We start from the raw sequence: 20851 nt of genomic DNA, 5'->3' as shown, positions 1-20851 counted from the left end.
CGTGAAATGTGTGCTTGGAGATATCTTGATGTTGTGTGCTTATCAGGCGTTATGGGTGGGCCTGACGGACCTGGGACCAACCACTGTTCAACGGGCCCACCCAAAACTTTTCTTGAAAAGATAAAATAAATACAAATCTTCTGAAATGTGGACAGGTCTGTCCCATGCACCGAAACGTTTTACAATGCAACAAAATATTTAAACAGCATCAAGCTATTTTGCACAGATAATATAACAGTATATTAGTCAGTCATTTATATTAGGTTAAACAACGATTTGATAACGTTTTTAATTTAAGGACCACCCACAATTGGTCTGGCCCATCCACAACAGGAATCCTGGCGCCGTGCGTGGTGCTTATCCATCGACATTTTTACGTGGTGTATGCACGTTCATAATACTGATTAGAGTATTATGAACAAGCTGAACATGACATACTGTCATTGCCACTCATTTAAGAAACACAACATTGAACAGCACCTGAAATTAATCAGGCAATCAACATTCCGGCTCATTAGTTTCCAAGAATCGGACTGCCAAGACACAGTATGGCATTAAGGGGACCGTCTTCGTTAACCATTTTTCCTTCATAATTAACTCTGTCATATTTATATTTCTTCCGTTAGTGTCCTTGAATACAAATGTTTAATTTCCCCAGAATTTTAGAGATTTTTTTTTTTTTCAGGTGTATGCTTTTAAGAAAGCCCTTTATTCACTTGAGAAATGTGTGCTTTGAGTTTTCTGGATGTTGTGTGCTTATCAATAGACATGTTGACCATGTGGATGAGGCTGCAGTTCAGGTTTATAAGTGGAACATCTTTCCTTAAATATGACAATTATATGTTAATTTATATATCTTCCATTAGTGTGTTCTTGACTTTTAATTTTGCTCCGACCCCGTTAATCGCTGCTTGCGGTTAGTTTTTATATTTTATTTTGCTTTTCCACTGACAACCCGCAGTACCTTCACAGACTTTGGGAATATCTGCTATAGATAACGATAAGTAATTATTTTACAGCTTTATTTATGATGGCTGGCCCAGCCCTGTTATCAGTGGGCAGAACGAAGTAATTAGTACTGCAATCCTCCAGTCCTAAGCACATTTGATACTTCAAGTACACAAATGCCATTTACTAATATCTCGTCCGTCACTTACGTAATTAAGACTCGTAATATCTCACTGTCTTAAGTCGATCTTTACTCCCTAGCCCTGGGTCACGAATAGAAAGAGCACTCCCAGAATAAGTGCCGTGATTATATTATACACTTTGTTAGGGCAGCGATAGCTGCTGGACCCAAGAGTAAAACACAGAGAGAGGACAGGAGTTGGAGTGAAGGTGAACAGGTTTATTTGGTATAACCAGGAGGGAGGCGGGGGGAAGGTTGGAGAGTGGGGCGCATCAGGCTGGAGGGGGTGAAGCAGGCAGGCTGGAGGTGTAGAGCCACAAAACTATAGACAAAAGAACAAAGGTGAGGCACGAGATTTCAGCAGGAGAAACAACCAGAAATTGTAGGCTATTTACTGGAGCCAGGTACGAGTAACTACCACGGTATCTCGAAGTATGATCTGGCGATGACTGCACACTTGTTGTTTATCCCAATATGAGCGTCTCATATAAAGGTGTGGCACCAGGAAACGTAGGCTAATGTTGGGATTAGTCAGGCTCATTAGCTAGTCACTTCCCATTAGAACTATCCTTCATTCATAACATACAGCTACTGATATAGTATCAGTAATGGGTCTAGTATCAGTAGGGTAGTAGCAATTCAGGTTCTCTGGTACTGTATCAGGACTGGGACTAGGGAAGTACCAGTTCTGGATCTTGGGTACTGTGTCAGTACTGTTTCTAGTGAAGTATCAGTACTGGGTCAACATTATGGTACCAGTACTGGCTCTGGGTACCGTATCATTACTGGGTCTGGGGAAGGATCAGTACTGGGTACTACATTATGGTATACCACTACAGGGTCTAGGGTATCAGTTCTAGATCGAAGGATTACTGGTCATGTTCTGAACTGCTGAATCATTCCACTTTTATCATCTTATTTATTGTTGTACCATTACTTGTATTTACCGTGACAAAACGTCTGTAGATGGTGGAAGATGGTCCGTCTCTGTCTACAGTAGGGAGACATAGCCTACTCATTGGGCAAAAGTTCACATAAAAATAATTTGTACTTAGAAAGAACGAAAAAAGGGTTTAGCATGAAGAGGTAAAACTCATAAATGGCCTAAAGAAAAACAAAACAAAAATATTTTCAAAGTATTTATCGAGAGATAAAAGGTTACATACCGCGAGGCTTGTGAGAACGGAATAGCACAAAGGACCAACTTGCTGTTTGCCTGTCTTAGTCAGATTTTTAATCCAAATAAATCCTTTTGTGGCCAGAAGGGGAGACGTTGGGTCAGCATTTTCTTCCACGGTAAACTGTTATCTTTGGGATGAGTAACAGAAGCCATTTGATGACTCGTGGTGCGTGGGAACATGGGAGTTGCGTTTTCAACACATGACGTTGAAATATTAAGGTATTATTGTAGCAAAAGTCTTTAGCACCTGTAACTGCAGATTTTGTATGCGTACATTAAAGTCACAAATGTTTAACAGTAAATTTGAAAATTTAAATTTGTAACGTTCTATATTTTATTTTTGAGGATTTTTTTCACTGATTTTTGCAAAAATAAAATAAAATTGCAGCACACCAACTGCATTGCAGCACACCAACTGTGCTGCAATGATTGTAGCAAAAGTGTCAATTGCATGACTCTTTCAAGTTGTGATGCACAGGATAGGATTTGTGCAGTAGGCTACTAATTGCTTTTCGATAATGTTGAATGATGTTGTATAAAGTGACCAGATAGCCTACATTGTTTCCACAGAAATCGATTACCCATGGGGTCAATCCTTCATTCCGCGCCTGATCATGTTTCAAATCTACTTTTTATAATCACAGACGGTCCGCTGTAAGTGTTGGCGAGAGACAGCGACAGCATTCAGTGTGTTGCACGCATTTCTACAATGAAATTTCCCCACTTTAAATAGTCCAAAAATGGCAAACACTATCGATCGCAAATGTCGTCGTTCTCTCGGACGAATACATAAATAGAAAAAGACAGGTCCAAGTTCAATCCGGCAGCTGACATGAGACACACATGAGCGCGAATGAATCAAAAATAAAACTGAATATAAAGACGGAATTCGCGATCATGTTAGACACATTTGGGATAGGCCTACTGTCTGCAATAGGCTACACAAACGATTTAGAAACGCCATATACAAATTTCTCATATAATAGTCACTGATCACCCAATTCTACACCGAAAAGTGTGTTGATAAATCCATACAGAAGGCTACGTATCTTTCATGGACTATGCACACTGGATAACAACAACACTAGAACCAACCCAATTAGGGTGATTAGATGACGTCACACCAGGAGGCACAACCCAGTCTCACGGAAATACGTGACATTGTCAGTCATTTAATTTATCTATTCATTCTTGATCTGGTACACGTCATTTCAAATTTCAAACTCATGTAGCCTATACCTAATGTCCCTAGGCCTACAGATAATTGATTGTTTATTTTTCTCATTTGTTTCAAGATTTTTCAACACAAACACAGAACAATTGTCTGTGATAACTAACAATATGACAGCTTTTGGCCACCCGTTTCTACTTTCCCCTTTGATTCTGAGAAATTGTGACAATTCACGGATATATTTAATGCAGGTGCGCTGCTCTGTAGGCAAACCGAGACGCGAAAAGCTGCTTCATCTTTGTAGGCCTATTTCTTAATGTTTATTTTATCTAGCCATCTATTGTCTTGTTTATTTGTAGGCTATGTGAATGAAGGTCCGCGTAGATGCCATGAAATTTGTGTTTTTTTGGCACGAAAAAATTGATATGACTTGTCCCAGATCACGAATGAATAGATTTAATGAATGTTTTTCCGTGAGACTGGGTTGGGGCGGGTCAGGTCACAAGATGTGTTCCTTGGAGGTCGATGACTCTTTTCAAGCCCTCAGTTGAGTGTGGTTAACAAGAGCAACTCATCAATAACAGTTACTTGGACGCATTATTTCTTGAAAAGTTGCCTAAACGCAGACACTGACCCTGGCGAAAACTAGAGGGTTGTTAGTTATTTCGTCTGGGGGACAAACGGTGTTTACTGTTGCACACCACAACATTACAATAGGCTACATTAGTAGACAGCTAATTTACGTCACTGTATCTTAGGTTCCACGCACTTACTATCATACGAACTCCGTGATTTTAGCAGTTGTTGTCTGGCGTGTGCGCGCACCCTTGCACATTTCTCCTTTTGAAAAGTATGGACGAGCGTCCTGGATGTTCGATATCCTCGCCCGACTGTGTTTTAATTATGATTTTCAAATGACATAATTTTCTTTATAAAAAATATCTTTTGTCAACAAATGAGTCTTGAAAAAGAGAGCCCGATTTATATCCAGTTATTTTTTAACATAATTTAACGCTTTAATTAAATCTGTGGTGTAACATAAATGGGACTGTGCTGCTCTCTAGTGGCCATCTACAAGAACAGCTGCGGCTCTTTGCAGCGATTAGAAAGATAAAAGTCTGTCTGCAACGGACAATTCACATATCACAACAATTGATGAACACTTTTTTATTTGTTCTTTCTGTAACCACGGGGTTTCCACGGAGGCTTTTGGTTCTGAATCGACGTCCGGAGCGGAGTGGCAGCGGCTGTCAGGTTTCAGGACTAAAATAGAAATGAATGCGGCTGAGGCAAAAGCTGTAGCCGCAGCTCCTCACTCCGTCGTTTCAGAGTTGCTTCAACAGTATCTTAGTGGTTCTTAATGTATATTAATGGTCTTGTGCATCGTATTGGTTTTTAATGTATCTTTAAATCTTAATGTCAGCGATTGGGTGGCTGATCGTAGGTCTACTTTGTTTCTCTAAGATCGTCATGTCCGACCAACTCAAACTCAAGTCAGTAGACTTTGAAATTTTCGGAAATGTCCAGGGTAGGTGAGACAAATGAAGAATAATAATGTTGCATTTTGTTAAGACGAAATTCACTAAAATATCTCCGTCTGTGTGCGAGTGTGTGTGTGTGTGTGTGTGTGTGTGTGTGTGTGTGTGTGTGTGTGTGTGTGTGTGTGTGTGTGTGTGTGTGTGTGTGTGTGTGTGTGTGTGCGCGCGCGTGTGTGTCTGTGTGTCTGTGCGTGCGTGCGTGCCTGCGTCTGTCTGTCTGTCTGTCTGTCTGTCTGTCTGTCTGTCTGTCTGTCTGTCTGTCTGTCTGTCTGTCTGTCTGGCTGGCTGGCTGGCTGGCTGGCTGGCTGGCTGGCTGGCTCTCTCAGGTGTCTGTTTCAGGATGGTGAGTAAACCTATTGTGTATAATTCACTCATTACTGGTAAACACTCGAACCCGATGCAAGTTGTATAACTATGCCGGTTAAAGTTATGTTCATAATAATGTTCGGGTCATTACGTTTTTTTGTTTGAAATTATTCAAATGTTTTTTCTTGTCCAGTACACGGAGCAGGAGGGGCGGAGCTTGGGCCTGAGTGGGTGGGTCCAGAACACCAGACGAGGCTCTGTTATTGGTCAGATCCAGGGAGCCGCCGGAAAGGTTGACCAAATGTCAGTCACTCTGTGGTACCTGCTTCTACTAGTGATAACCAGGATATCTAGTGGTAACCAGGCTGCTACTAGTGGTGACCAGGCTGCTACAACTGGTAACCAGACTGCTATATTGGTAACCAGACTGCTACTAGTGGTGACCAGGCTGCTACTAGTGGTGACCAGGCTGCTACAACTGGTAACCAGACTGCTATAGTGGTAACCAGACTGCTACTAGTGGTGACCAAGCTGCTACTAGTGGTGACCAGGCTGCTACTTGTGGTGACCAGGCTGCTACAACTGGTAACCAGACTGCTATAGTGGTAACCAGACTGCTACTAGTGGTGACCAAGCTGCTACTAGTGGTAACCAAGCTGCTACTAGTGGTGACCAGGCTGCTACTAGTGGTGACCAGACTGCTATAGTGGTAACCAGACTGCTATAGTGGTAACCAGACTGCTACTAGTGGTGACCAAGCTGCTACTAGTGGTGACCAGGCTGCTACTAGTGGTGACCAGGCTGCTACAACTGGTAACCAGACTGCTATAGTGGTAACCAGACTGCTACTAGTGGTGACCAAGCTGCTACTAGTGGTAACCAAGCTGCTACTAGTGGTGACCAGGCTGCTATTAGTGGTGACCAGGCTGCTACTAGTGGTAACCAAGCTGCTACTAGTGGTGACCAGGCTGCTACTAGTGGTAACCAAGCTGCTACTAGTGGTGACAAGGCTGCTACTCATGGTGACAGGACTGCTACTAGTGGTAACCAGGCTGACCAGTAGGTCTGTAGGTTGTAACAGCAGAAGGTATGAATAGTGTAACAGCAGTAGGTCTGTAGGTTGTAACAGCAGTAGGTCTAGAGTGTAACAGCAGTAGGTCTGTAGGGTGTAACAGCAGTAGGTCTGTAGGGTGTAACAGCAGTAGGTCTGTAGGTTGTAACAGCAGTATAGGTTTATAGCAGAAGGTCTGTAGGGTGTAACAGCAGTAGGTCTGTAGGTTGTAACAGCAGTATAGGTTTATAGCAGAAGGTATGTATAGTGTAACAGCAGTATGTCTGTAGTGTGTAACAGCAGTAGGTCTAGAGTGTAACAGCAGTAGGTCTAGAGTGTAACAGCAGTAGGTATGTAGAGTGTAAAAGCAGTAGGTCTGTAGGGTGTAACAGCAGTAGGTCTAGAGTGTAACAGCAGTAGGTATGTAGAGTGTAAAAGCAGTAGGTCTCTAGGGTGTAACAGCAGTAGGTCTGTAGGGTGTAACAGCAGTAGGTCTAGAGTGTAACAGCAGTAGGTCTAGAGTGTAACAGCAGTAGGTATGTAGAGTGTAAAAGCAGTAGGTCTGTGGGGTGTAACAGCAGTAGGTATGTAGAGTGTAAAAGCAGTAGGTCTGTAGGGTGTAACAGCAGTAGGTCTGTAGGGTGTAACAGCAGTATAGGTATATAGCAGAAGGTATGTAGGGTGTAACAGCAGTAGGTCTAGAGTGTAACAGCAGTAGGTCTAGAGTGTAACAGCAGTAGGTCTAGAGTGTAACAGCAGTAGGTCTAGAGTGTAACAGCAGTAGGTCTGTAGGGTGTAACAGCAGTAGGTCTAGAGTGTAACAGCAGTAGGTCTAGAGTGTAACAGCAGTAGGTATGTAGAGTGTAAAAAAGCAGGACTGTATTAGGGGAGAGCAGATGAGTGTATTGGGGGAGAGAAGGTGGGAGGACTGGAGAGGAGGTGGGAGGACTGGAGAGGAGGTGGGAGGACTGGAGAGGAGGTGGGAGGACTGGAGAGGAGGTGGGAGGACTGGAGAGGAGGTGGGAGGACTGGAGAGGAGGTGGGAGGACTGGAGAGGAGGTGGGAGGACTGGAGAGGAGGTGGGAGGACTGGAGAGGAGGTGGGAGGACGTGAAGATCACACTCTCACACTAATGGAAGAGAGTGTAACGTTAGAAAGGTGTTCCCAGCTGGTATTCATGTAGCTCATCCATCCCCTACCCCATTCTCTCCCTCTATATCCCTCTCTCTCCCCCCATCTCTCTCTCTCCCCTTCCCCTTACTCCCTCCCCCTTACTCCCTCCCTCTCTCTTAGCCCTTCTCCTCCTTCCCTCCCTCTAGGAGCCTTGACGATGGCCTCCTCTCATTAAATATTAAAACAGGCCTCCACTCTCTTCCATTACTTCCAGTTCCCCACCACTCTAACACTGGGAGCGATGATGCTAGCACTTTAGCACTAGCAGCTGATGCTGGCTCATCTTTAAAGTGCTACACAAAAACACTCCCTAGATTTATTCCCTCCTTGTTTATCAGAAATCAACAGCAGGATAATAATTACTTATACTAAGAAAAAGTTAATAAGTATATATATGTATATATATATATATACACACACAAAGTGCACCGCATTAAAGTTGCTTTGATTTAAGAGCTATTTGTTAAGTGTATTTTGTTAGAAATAGCTTGGTCATCTTTCAGCTATTAGCTATTAGTCTGTGACAACTCAGAATTTAGATGTTAAATTCCAGACTATAACGAGAGAGAGAGATTTAGAATCCCAAATCCTCCTTTTCTCCATGAGGTGTTGTATTTAACTCACCACTAACATTTTACAATGTGGGTACCGTACTTTAACGATATATTAAGATTAGTTAAAGCGGTAAAAGCATTAACTAAGAGTTGTTTAACAGTTAACTAATGGTGTAGTAATCTTTAAGTAATGTGTTCATATTTACCAATAGTTTTCATGTTAACTCTGAACTATTCAATAATGTATAAATAAAAACTGTAGTTGATGAACACCAATAAATGAACTGTTACTTAATTGTTAGTGAATGCTTGATACTGCATTAATTAATGTCAATTAGTGGTTCATTATTGTACCGTTATTGTAAAGTGTATGGTTATGTAAAGTGTAGAAATGAGCCGGGAGCAGTCTAAGGTCTGACGGTCTCATTCAGAGGCATCAACTAGTACAGATATTCTCGAAGCGCATTGAGCTTACTCATAGCTGATAGATGGCTGTCAGTTCCAACAAATGTTACTCAAACACTAGCTCTTAAATCTCTAACCCCTACAGCAACTTTAACAGCTCAATCAACAACAAAATCTAGACACGCACAGACATACACACACACACGCACACGCACACGCACACACTCACACCCTTTTGTGTGTGTGTGCACGAAAGGGGTTCGCTAATGGGGTTAGCTGCTAATGCAGTTATCCTTTCCCATGATGCATTGGGCTGACAGTTTAATGGAAGTTGATTCTATCATGTTGTCACGGCGACAGACAATGCTCCTACATTCATGTTGTCATGGTGATGCTATAAACCGCGGTGGTTTTAGAATTAGTTACTTGAAAACACGTCTGGGGCAGTTAGTTGAAGAGATGCTTTTTGAAGAAATGTTACGGTTAGTTAGTTGAAGAGATGTTAGGGTTCTCTAATCCTATCATCTATTGAGATGTTAGGGTTAGTTTGTTGAGAAGATGTTGGGCTTAGTTCTGGTATCAAGTAGTTGGTGTGTGACAGATAATCCCCCCTCCCATAGGAAGGACTGGCTGAGGAATGTGGGGAGTCCCAGCTCTCGAATCGACCGGGCCGTCTTCTCTAATGAGAGAGACCTCAAAGAACCAGAGCTGAAGGGCTTCAAAACCCGACACTGAGCTCCACCACCAGGCCCACCTCCACCACCAGGCCCACCTCCAACACCAGGCCCATCCAAACCACCAGGCCCACCTCCACTACCAGGCCAATCCAAACCACCAGTCCCACCTCCACCACCAGGCCCATCTCCACCAACAGGCCAACCTCCACCACCAGGCCCATCCCTACCACCAGGCCAACCTCCACCACCAGGCCCACCTCCTGCACCAGGCCCATCTCCACCACCAGGCCCATCCCTACCAGCAGTCCCATCTCCACCACCAGGCCCATCTCCACCACCAGGCCTATCACTACCACCAGGCCCACCTCCATCAACAGGCCCATCTCCACCACCAGGCCAACCTCCACCACCAGGCCCATCCCTACCACCAGGACCACCTCCACCACCAGGCCCATCTCCACCACCAGGCCCATCACTACCACCAGTGTCTTATCTGCTCTGACTCATGGTCCATTATGTAACTATTCCATTGGGGTTTAGGGCTAAAATGTAAACGAGCACCGTGTTCAGAACACTGTGGGACACACACTTAGAATGTAATACTGATAATGCCCAAAAAATAGGTAATCTAAACAAACAATACTATGGATTGATTGGTGAGACTCCCCCACACCTTGACTTATGTACTATAGCAACCATGTTTCGTCATCTACCAGACCATAATACTGTCTCCATATGAATGTCAGCATTGAGCAGAGCCTATAGTGAGCAGCTAGTAGTGAGCAGCTAGTAGTGAGCAGTGCCTGGTAGTAAGCAGGATCTATGAGTGAGCAGGGTGGTAGTGAGTAATACTATTATTAGTATAATGACCAAACTATTAAAATAAATACTATTGGTACTAATGCTATTACTAGTAATCATGTACATGAGGTACATGAGGCTATTATCTCTAATGCACAACATTCTACAAAGCCTGTATCACTCTGTTGTTTGGGGACTCTTGTTGTTTGTTGTGTGTTCTTCTCTGAGGAAACTTCAACGTATTCCTGCTGCTATTAAAAAAATACATATACAGTAGATGTTCATGGCATTTCCATAGCTGATCCTGAATCAGACCTCCCAGTCCTCTTGGCGCTGTATTCTCTTTATTCTCTCTATATATACTGTATATATATATATATAGAAATATACATTTATTTTATAGAGAAAATGTATCTTCTGTATAGAATATTTAAAGTATATGTAATTTTTATTCAACATAAATATCTCTATATATTTGATAAAGATTCTGAATATCTAAAATATAATTGTATATATTGTATATATATATAGAATACATATTTATATATTAGACATATTCTCTTTTCTACATAATCTATATATGACATATATTTTAATGCATTCTCCATTCTACATATTCCATATATCAAGTGTATTTATATGTTCCATATATGATAGGCTATATATTTTTGTGTTCTCGTTATTTTTTTCTTATTACATATATATTATATAACTCATATATTACATATATTCCATTTATTATATATATTTATATATTCTACATATTCCATATCTATGAATATATTTATATATTCTCTTGATTCTATATTTTCAATATATGACATTTATCATATACGTATATATATTCTACATATTCCATATTTTATATATATATTAATATACTATTCCATATATTATATATATGAAATAAATATATCTCATCATATATATGTATAAATTCTATATATTCGATATGTTATATTTTTATATATATTTATGTGTTATATGCAATGTATTTTTTTTATACATTATATATATATTATATATATTATATGTATGTATATAATCTGTATATATGTAGGGCTATTATACAGCGTTTTTCTGGTGTTTTCACCAAGGTCTCCTCCTCTTTCTCCATCCTGCCTCGCCAAGCCCCGCCCCTCCGGTGCAGCAGCCGTCGGAAGGGAGGAGGAGGGCGGGGCAGGAGGGGGAGGAGGTGCTCTGGAGGGGGAGCCAGCCAGTGCGGATTGTTGCTTGTCTCTCCTCTCGTCTGCCCCTCGGTCGTCGTCAGTTGCTGAATATCGCGGCGGTGAAGTTTGGAGCTCTCATTATTTTTGTGGTGAGTCTGCATCCCTATTCTTCTTCTTGTAATGGGATGCATTCTGTCGGAGGGGGGTCGTGGCTCCGGTGTCGCAGGGCGGGACTGTAAGATGAACAGATGAGATGGATAGCGGCGCTGGAGACTGAAATGTTGAAATCTGGGAGATGCTCCGCTAGTTTCTCGACCTTGATGATGAACCATCTGTGGCTTAGAATGACGACCCGCCGCATAAGCATGTGTGTGTAGTTAATGTGCGTGTTGTTTTTGTGCGTGTTGTGATGGGTTTGTGTGTAGGAGGGGATTCCCGTCCGAGTGCATGTTGCTTTTGTGTCCTTCGTTGCTCCCCCCCAACCCCCCCACCCCCACCCCTCGGAGGACAGACCAGCCGCCATGGACGCGAGGCGTGGTCGACCTCCATGTTAGGTTTCACACCAGGGCGCTGATCATCAGGAACACTAACACATGTAAACACGTATAAAGGAACACCCGCATACGGGTATATGTATACACATATAAAGGCCCGCTAGATATTATCATGTTGGCTCGCTAGCTTCTTCCCGATCACAAGGACTCCCTGAGGTCCGCAGTTTGAAATGTCGACATCAGGTCGCCCAGAGTTCTGGAATCGCCACAAAGATGTCATGTTGTTAAACCGAGCATCCTCCATCACTTCGTTACGTAACCACGGGCGGTGATTTAGGCTCGCGCATCTTGAGCATCCGGTAAAAATGTTGCGCAAACAGACTCAGGCCTCGTACGGCCCGATCCGGTCCGGTTCGGCTCGGCTCGGCCTTGCCTGGTTCCGCTTGGTCCAACCCTCTTTCAACATGTCCGCAACATGGACGGAACTTCACCGGGAAGATTCCGAGTTATGTGCGACTCCCTCAAAATCATTATCGTCTTCACTAGTTGTTTACTAGGAGGCCTAAAGCTCTTAAGTTCTAGAGAAATAGATATATTTATATAGAGAAAGACATAGATATATCTCGATCTAAAGACATAGATCTATCTATCTATCTATCTATCTATCTATCTATCTATCTATCTATCTATCTATCTATCTATCTATCTATCTAGCTTATCTAATATCTCTATTATCTCTATGTGGTGGGTGTGGGTGGGTGTGTTTACTCCACCCAGACTGCAGTGACCAGCTGTATGAGGTCATGGTCTTTCCAGTGGTTTCTATAAAGTATTGAGGGTCTTCGCACGTAATAAAGGAAAATAGATAATATCATAGCAATACATGTTGGAGGGCCTATCAAATAAATACAGTTTGGGTATGTGTGCTGGAATGTGTATGTATGCAGGCCTGCTTTGAAACAGCTGCATATGAACCCAAAATAAATGGAATGGGGGAGACACATGCTGTGTGTGTGTGTGTGTGTGTGTGTGTGTGTGTGTGTGTGTGTGTGTGTGTGTGTGTGTGTGTGTGTGTGTGTGTGTGTGTGTGTGTGTGTGTGTGTGTGTGTGTGTGTGTGTGAGAGAGCTTCTTGTTTACGCAGCTGTTGGCATCTTCAGATACGGACGGCTACGCTAGGATGAACTAGGCTATGTGCTGGTCTGTAAGGCTATGCTAGTCTGCTTCGCTAGGCTAGCTTCCTAGGGTATGCCATTCTGCTAGGATGTGCTTGGGAGACTCGCCATTTAGCTTCAAACTAAAGACTCATGTGTTGTAGGACCAGTGGCTGGAAGAGCTGGTCCTAATGGGTTCATGGTTCTGGAGGAGCTGGTCTTACTGGATTAATGGTTCTGGAGGAGCTGGTCTTACTGGGTTAATGGTTCTGGAGGAGCTGGTCCTATTGGGTTTATGGTTCTGACATTGGTGACTCGGCTAGAAGATCTAAATCTCTTCTAGTGCGTCCTGAAGGGTCTGGGATGGGGGCCTATTGGACCTTACATTGAGGAGAGGAGGAGAACAGAGAGGAGAGAAAGAGAACCGAGAGGAGAGGTGGAGTGAGGGGAGAGGAGGATGAGGACAGTGAGCAGGGGAGGACAACAGATGAGAGGAGAGGAGGACAACAGAGGAGAGAAGGAGAACAGTGAGGAGAGAAGGAGAACAGATGAGAGGAGAGGAAGAGAACAGATGAGAGGAGAGAAGGAGAACAGTAAGGAGAGAAGGAGAACAGATGAGAGGAGAGAAGGAGAACAGTGAGGAGAGGAAGAGAACAGATGAGAGAAGGAGAACAGATGAGAGGAGAGAAGGAGAACAGATGAGAGGAGAGAAGGAGAACAGATGAGAGGAGAGAAGGAGAACAGATGAGAGGAGAGAAGGAGAACAGATGAGAGGAGAGAAGGAGAACAGATGTGAGGAGAGAAGGAGAACAGTGAGGAGAGGAAGAGAACAGATGAGAGGAGAGAAGGAGAACAGATGTGAGGAGAGAAGGAGAACAGTGAGGAGAGGAAGAGAACAGATGAGAGGAGAGAAGGAGAACAGATGTGAGGAGAGAAGGAGAACAGGGAGGAGAGGAAGAGAACCGAGAGGAGAGGGGGAGCTCGGCTGTAGCTGAATGGTGGCGTGAAGTGGACTTCAGAGGGAGGGGCTAAACACAGGAAACACACGGCCCTCTGGGAATGGGCGAGAGATCTCTCTCTCCAAATGGATTTTTTTGTTTATATTTTATTCATTACCGAGTAGTATCTCATAACAACCACGGTCTTCTCCTCGGAGCTGCCCAGTACACCGGCAGTCTTCTACTGGTTCTACTGGGAGCTGCTGTCAGTGGCTTCCACACATTGATGGAGGCTGGAGTCTTTACTGACAAACTAGTGTTTCTAAAAATTGATAAGGGAGACAGACCCCAACCCACACTCCCACCCACGTCACGCAACACTCGCTCACCCTCCAGGAATGTGTCTATCTGCCTCCCAGATTAGAGCAGCCCGTAGCTCCGCCTGCAGCCGCTCTGTCTCACCATGTGGGCGGGGTTTAAAGCTGCGCTCCCTCTGAGTTCACCCCAGCTCACATCCACCCACTGCATTGTGGACATGAATGTTCACCTCCACCCCGTTACGTAGAGAGGTCTCCACCTCATGAAGGGACATCTCCGCCTCATGATGTAGCGACGTCTCCACCTTGTGACGGGGCAACGTCTCCACCTCATGACATAGGGACGTCCGCATCTCATGAAGTAGCGAGGTCTCTCCACCTCATGATGAGGGGACGTCCGCACCCCATTACGTAGGGACGTCTCCACCCCATGACGTAGGGACGTCCCAAGTTCATTACATCTGGAGGAGGAAGACATGGCTGCTATGGTAACTTTAGTCCAGTGTGGTGGAGTCTCTCTACATTCGAGCCATTAACAGTTTGCTTGGATTGCCTCTTTTGTGGCCTTTTTAATCGTTCAAATCAGTTGGAAATGTGGATCACCAAGGCAACGTGTCGGAGTGGGGGTTCTGCAAGCACACAATGACTTTTAATAGCAAACACAAACTGGGACAGTGCTAGTTTGGTAAAAAGGGCTCTGAAAGGTTTCCAATCAACACTGTTGATTGTAGGAATCCCTTCTGAGAGGAAACAAGGCGTAACTCTGCTGTACTCAGTAGGACTGTTCTAGAGTAGATGAGTAGTTTGGGTTGAACTAACTAGCTGCTAGTCTGCAGCGCTAGCTCTTTGGTGAGCTAGTGGAAGAGGAGTTATTGGTTGTTCCGGAAGGTCCTTTGCCCTCTCGGGGGATAGGAGGAGAGCCAGCAGAACACACTGATACTCTGTGTGGTTTTCAGGTCATATGGAGGTCTCAAGCTAGTAGTGTAGCTTAGCATAGCATAGCGTCGCGTTGCAAGGCCTGTTTAGAGTTGAGATGTGTGTGTGATCGTGTGTGTGTGTGTCTGTGTGTGTGTGCGTTAACAGAGGAGGGCTTGTTCTTCAGCGCTCCTCCTTTCTCCTCATGTGGAGACATATGGCTAACGAGCTGCTCTCAGCTTCCGCTAACACTTAGTCTCTCCTTTTATTCTCCTCTCCTCCTCCTCCATTTCCTCCTCTCTCCCTTCTCCTCCTCTCCTCCTTCCCCATATCTTCTCTTCCATCTCCATCTCCTCCTCCGTCTCCTCTCTCCCCCCCCCCTCCTCTCTCGCCGCTCCTCTCCCTCTTCTAATCCTCTCCTCCTCTTCCTCCTCTCTACACAATGAGTTTATGCTGCGTTCACAAATAGAATACTCCATCAGCCGGGTCAGCTGACCAGCAGCCAATAGGAGTGCAGCCTGACTCCATTAACCCAGCGGCCAATAGCAGAGCTCTCAGTCTCATTATGACAGGTCGTCAATGCGTTACTTCTACTCCTCTTCCGGTAACTCCTGCAGGAGCGATCAATGCTCAATGCGGCCTCAAAGCGGAGATGAAAGGCTCTGATACGATCAAATTAGATCTGAAAAGAACTTATTGATTGGAGATCACAGTAGAATGTACTGGACATCGATAGGAAGGCCATTACAGAGAGATCGCTTTGGGAAGGAGAATATCCTAAAAAAAGATCGAAGGGAAAAATGTTAAATATAAACATTCCCACGAAACATTAAAAACACACTCTAAATTACACACGCACACAAACAACATGAGCAGTGAGCACACCATTAGAGTACACGCACTTCCTGTAACTAATGGATCTGATGCCCAAGAGATGCACTCAGTTATGCATCAGGATGGGTTGTGCTCTATAGGCCAGGAGTGGTCTTGTTGTTATGTTATGTACATTATGTTATGGTGTAACGATGATGCGATCTCTTGGCAGGGTGTGGTTGTGTTGTTTTGCGATGTACGTTATGTTATATGATATTATAGGATGTGTTATGTCTGCATGGCGTTGTCGTGTTGTTATGTCATATGTTACGTTATTCGTGTGACCTGCTATGTACATTGTGTTTATATTAAATATTAATAATGGGATGTGTTATGTCTGCATGGCGTGGTCTTGTGGTTATGTCATATGTTACGTTATTCGTGTGACCTGTTATGTACATTGTGTTTACATTTAATATTAATAATGGGATGCCTTCTGTGTTTAGGGCGTGGTTGTGTTGTTATCTGATGTGATGTATGTCATGTAATACGATATAATAGGATGTATTATGTGTGTATGGCATGGTCTTGTTGTTATGTTATACGTGTCACCTGTTATGCACATTGTGTTGTATTAAATGATGGGATGTGTTGTGTGTGCAGGGCGTGGTCGGAGCAGCGGATGCAGAGGTAGTAGCTGTGAGGTCAGAGTTCAGAGGTCATGATGACTACGGTGGCCGGGGAGCTGGAGCACATGGAGCTGCAGTACAGCAGCGACACAACAACCGTCAACAACCGCTGGGACGACGAGTGGGACAACGAGAACAGCTCGGCACGCCTCTTCGAGCGCTCCCGCATCAAGGCCCTGGCAGGTAGGCTGCTACAGTACTAATACTAGTACTAATACTAGTACTACAGTACTAGAACACTCCCGCATCAAGGCCCTGGCAGGTAGGCTGCTACAGTACTAATACTAGTACTAATACTAGTACTACAGTACTAGAACACTCCCGCATCAAGGCCCTGGCAGGTAGGCTGCTACAGTACTAATACTAGTACTAATACTAGTACTACAGTACTAGAACGCCCCTGCATCAAGGCCCCTAGCAGGTAGGCTGCTAGTACTAATACTAGTACTAATACTAGTACTACAGTACTAGAACGCCCCCGCATCATGGCCCTGGCAGGTAGGCTGCTACAGTACTAATACTAGTACTAATACTAGTACTACAGTACTAGAACACTCCCGCATCAAGGCCCCTAGCAGGTAGGCTGCTACAGTACTACTACAGTACTAATACTAGTACTACAGTACTAGAACGCCCCTGCATCAAGGCCCCTAGCAGGTAGGCTGCTAGTACTAATACCACAGTACTAGTAGTAAGACTACTACTAATACTACAGTACTTATATTATTATTCTGTACCCTAGTTCTGGAGTACAGAATGCTCTAGTACGCTCTAAAGTGGTAATACCACACCTTGCTCGCATCCCCTCCACCCACAGACTAGAGGTAAGCTGCGTCCGGACCCAAGCCATGGTTTGGGTCCGAAGGTTTGGGTTAAGGACGTAGATTACGTTGTTTTCCACGCCTCATCCCCAGCACTACCTCCCAGGCACTTCCCTCAGCCAAGGGGTCCGGCTCCATGCTGGCAGAACGAACCACGTAGAAGCCCAGGACCTCATCACACTCACACACTCTGTAGTCCAGCGTCTAGAGACGGAGCCAGGGGAACTGTCCCACACAGCAATCCCAATCTGAAGCCACCTCAAACCACAGGTCTTCTCCGTTGGCCAGTCCGCGAGTACATCGTCGCAGCTCACTTTACATCTTGAGACTCCAGCGCGTTCTTAATTCGGCCTCTTTAAGTCCCGGCACACTCAATACTGAGTGCAGACAGCCAAGTTTAACCACCAACCCGAAAGCATTGACCAAAGGAGACGAGATTCAAAGTAAACAGACTCAATCCCACAAGCGTTGTGAATTTGTGAGGGATTGGAACCATTCACTCCATCAAACCCGTAGTGATCATCTGTGACCAAAACCTGAGTCAGATCCCTCCTTACAAAAACACAGACGTCGATATTGACAGTTATCCCGGTGCCAACGGTTTCCACATCACATGTGTTTTAAATACAACCCCCCTCAACCGCGACACCCAGCTTGTGCTGCTCTCTCTGGGCCCCCTCTCTGGCACCCCCTTGGGGGTGAACCTAAAAATCAAAACCTTCCGTGGCTCCACTCCCTCAGACCCCAGCTGCTGCATCTCCTTTCCTTTCAACCTGGAATGTAGCTAAAGATTAACAAAACTTTTTTTTTATAAAAAAAAAAGCGAGGGAGGGAGGAGAGAGAGTGGGATGTTTGTGGGTGTGTTCAGGAAGTGTCTGGGATGTGTTGTGGACGATCAACAATAGTGGGAAACGCCTCCCCCCCCCCTCCCCCGCTGCAAGCTGACATCACCAGCCAGTGGTCAAATTACAACCTACCCCCACCCTGGGTGAGAGACACAGAGAGCGAGGGAGAGAATTCTTTCATTTTTTATTGCACTTTTTTTCTGAGGGAACTGTTAAGATCTGCCTTATTGGCTTGGTTTGTGTGTTTAGTGTGTTGTGTGTGTGTGTGTGTGTGTGTGTGTGTGTGTGTGTGTGTGTGTGTGTGTGTGTGTGTGTGTGTGTGTGTGTGTGTGTGTGTGTGTGTGTGTGCGCGATGCCATTTCCCTCCATTCTCTGAGCAGAGGGAGGGGTCAGAGTCTGTGTGTGAGAGCGAGTGAGCAGGGGTCACTGTGTAAGAGAGAGAGGGGGGGGGTGTGGCTACACGGCTTCGTCTTCCTCACAGCCACACGGGAAACTCTTGGAGCCACCAAGCTGCTCCAAAGTTTCCTATAAACTTCCTGTAAAGTTATTCTAAAGTTTCCTATAAAGTTGCTCTACGGTTTCCTATAAAGTTGCTTTACGGTTTCCTGTGAAGTTGAACTGCCTGCCTTGAGGACTTCAGCAGAGAGCTGGTCTGAGGATCTACTGGACTGGACCGGACAAGGCTGCATGCTTAATGGTGGTTGGACTGTTCTGGACTAGGGTGCTTGGAGTACTGTTCTGAACTAGGGTGTTTGGAGTACCGTTCTGAACTAGGGTGTTTGGAATACTAAGGTGCTAGGGTGCTGGGGGCTTGGAGGCATGGATCTAGACTGGGGGGCTACAGACTCCCCCTACCCAGGGGGTCCCGACCAGGCAACGCTCAACTATAACCTGCTGGAGGGACGCTTCAAACAGCTACAAGGTAAGACAGGCAGACAGTAAAATGGCCAGGTAGACGCAGAGAGACAGACAGAAAGGAGGACAGACAGAGAGACAAGAGGACAGGCAGATGTAGGTGGAGACAAAAAAAACGATTTAACCCTTAGCTCAGTCTACAGCATCTTGTGCAAATATCTGACAGTCCTTATATTGACCCCACAACTCAAAGGTCATGGGTGGAGCTGATATCAAGGGCCAGATAGTAGTGGATTGGGTCTTCACAGTGGAAAGCTCCTGGGTTCAAACCCCGATGTCTGCCGGGCGCCCTCCTAGTGCAAAATGTCCTAACATCCAAAATCACAGATAGCTTTAACTTGTGGAACAGGGAAGGCTATGATGGAGCAGGGAACGTCATGATGGAACAGGGAACGTTGTGATAAAACAGGAAACGTTATGATGGAACAGGGAACGTTATGATAGAACAGGAAACGTTATGATGGAACAGGAAACGTTATGACGGAACAGGGAACTTTATGATGGAACAGGGAACGTTATGATGGAACAGGGAACGTCACCAAGGAATATGGAACGTCGTGATGGAACAGGAAACATTATGAAGGAACAGGGAACGTTGTGATGGAACAGGGAACGTCGTGATGGAACAGGAAACGTTATGAAGAAACAGGGAACATTATGATGGAACAGGAAATAATATGATTTTCCCAGAGAACGGGTTGGATACAGACAGACAGACATTGATATCCCAATGAGTCCGGAGAGGGGAGAAACGGGACCACTCCCTAACTGTGGTCCTCTCAGGTTCTGAGTATTGGACTCTGATGTGCACTTTCAATTTTAGAACAAGCTGGGGTCGGCTTGATTCTCTGTGCGTATGCGTGCGTGCGTGCGTGCGTGTGTGTGTGTCAGAGGAGGATGAACACTTGGGCCACACCTCACCAAGATACAGGACGTGCTCAGCGTTCCATTCTAGCACAGGATGTTGCTTTAACAGAACAGGAAGTAGCAGACGACCATTGAACCTACAGATTGTCTTGACCCCCCCAGACACATCTCAACAACCTGCTGATTGGATGACAAGAAAAGAAAGATTTAATCATAGTGGAGATAGGATTACGATTTGTGACTTCGCAAGTAGCCATCAATCATCAATTGATCTGAGCCATTTTAACAATCTCCTACATGATCTAAACCCTCCTGTAAGCATTGTAACACATTTCTACATGATCCACACCTTCCTGTAATCATGGTAACGATATCCTACGCGATCATTACCCTTCTGTAACCATGGTGTTGAGGCAGACCCCCTGGAAAACACTGCTCAGATGTGCAATTAACACACTTACTGTGTGTGTGTGTGTGTGTGTGTGTGTGTGTGTGTGTGTGTGTGTAGATGAGCGGGAGGCGGTCCAGAAGAAGACCTTCCTTAAATGGGTGAACTCTCACCTGTCGAGGGTCTCATGCCGAATCAGTGACCTCTACCTGGACCTCCGCGATGGACGCTCCCTCATCAAACTCCTGGAGGTTCTGTCCGGGGAGAGGCTGGTGAGTCACAAACAAGCACAGACAGACAGACAGACAGACAGACAACACCAGCATCATAACAGGGTGTGCTGAGATAAGAGGGGCCTATAAAACCCCATAGAAGCAAACCTGATCTGACCTTACTGGAGCAGATCCCCTCCTCCATGCTTCTATGACTCGTGTAGTACGAGGAGTGCTGCTTCAACCCCCGCGAACCACGATGCTACCCTCCCATAGCTGGTCAGCCCCATGCAGTCACTTTATAGCCCACCTGCTGGCTTACAACGGCAAT

At 45.0% G+C, this 20851-nt stretch overlaps 2 protein-coding genes and 1 long non-coding RNA gene across 5 annotated transcripts in view; 2 read left to right on the top strand and 1 right to left on the bottom strand.

The window, feature by feature from the left end:
• Positions 1 to 1327: 1327 nt before the first annotated feature.
• Positions 1328 to 3627, bottom strand: LOC115540095 (uncharacterized). Its single transcript, XR_003976115.1, has 2 exons — positions 2077 to 3627; positions 1328 to 1451 (listed from the first exon to the last, which is right to left on the bottom strand). It is a non-coding gene; the product is annotated as an uncharacterized LOC115540095 (long non-coding RNA).
• Positions 3628 to 4589: 962 nt separating this feature from the next.
• Positions 4590 to 9375, top strand: LOC115540092 (acylphosphatase-2). The gene is made up of 4 exons (XM_030351088.1): positions 4590 to 5008; positions 5345 to 5361; positions 5518 to 5627; positions 9128 to 9375. The coding sequence occupies exons 1-4, from the start codon at positions 4897 to 4899 to the stop codon at positions 9240 to 9242; spliced, it is 354 nt and encodes a 117-aa protein (XP_030206948.1). The 5' UTR covers positions 4590 to 4896; the 3' UTR covers positions 9243 to 9375.
• Positions 9376 to 11179: 1804 nt separating this feature from the next.
• Positions 11180 to 20851, top strand: part of sptbn1 (spectrin, beta, non-erythrocytic 1) — a 33036-nt gene continuing 23364 nt past the window's right edge. For 2 of the 3 annotated variants that reach the window (XM_030350853.1, XM_030350855.1), the window contains exons 1-3: positions 11180 to 11303; positions 16447 to 16655; positions 20429 to 20580. In XM_030350853.1, the coding sequence (XP_030206713.1) occupies positions 16505 to 16655; positions 20429 to 20580 (303 nt within the window). In that variant the 5' untranslated portion in view covers positions 11180 to 11303; positions 16447 to 16504. Of the gene's footprint in view, positions 11304 to 16446; positions 16656 to 18598; positions 19061 to 20428; positions 20581 to 20851 lie in introns of those variants that run through there. The other variant, XM_030350854.1, reaches the window with a different exon arrangement.

This window comes from Gadus morhua, chromosome 3 (genome assembly GCF_902167405.1).
Source record: "Gadus morhua chromosome 3, gadMor3.0, whole genome shotgun sequence".
NCBI lineage: Eukaryota > Metazoa > Chordata > Actinopteri > Gadiformes > Gadidae > Gadus > Gadus morhua.
The sequence above is the reverse complement of the archived record's forward strand: the minus strand, read 5'-3'. Positions and strand labels throughout refer to the sequence as shown.

What these genes read in the sequence shown, in the direction of transcription:
- LOC115540092 (XM_030351088.1), top strand. Translation starts at nt 4,897, where the DNA reads ATGTCAGCGATTGGGTGGCTGATCGTAGGTCTACTTTGTTTCTCTAAG. An exon ending in GCCGGAAAGGTTGACCAAAT is followed by an intron (nt 5,628 to 9,127) that starts GTCAGTCACTCT and finishes CCCCTCCCATAG; the next exon opens with GAAGGACTGGCTGAGGAATG.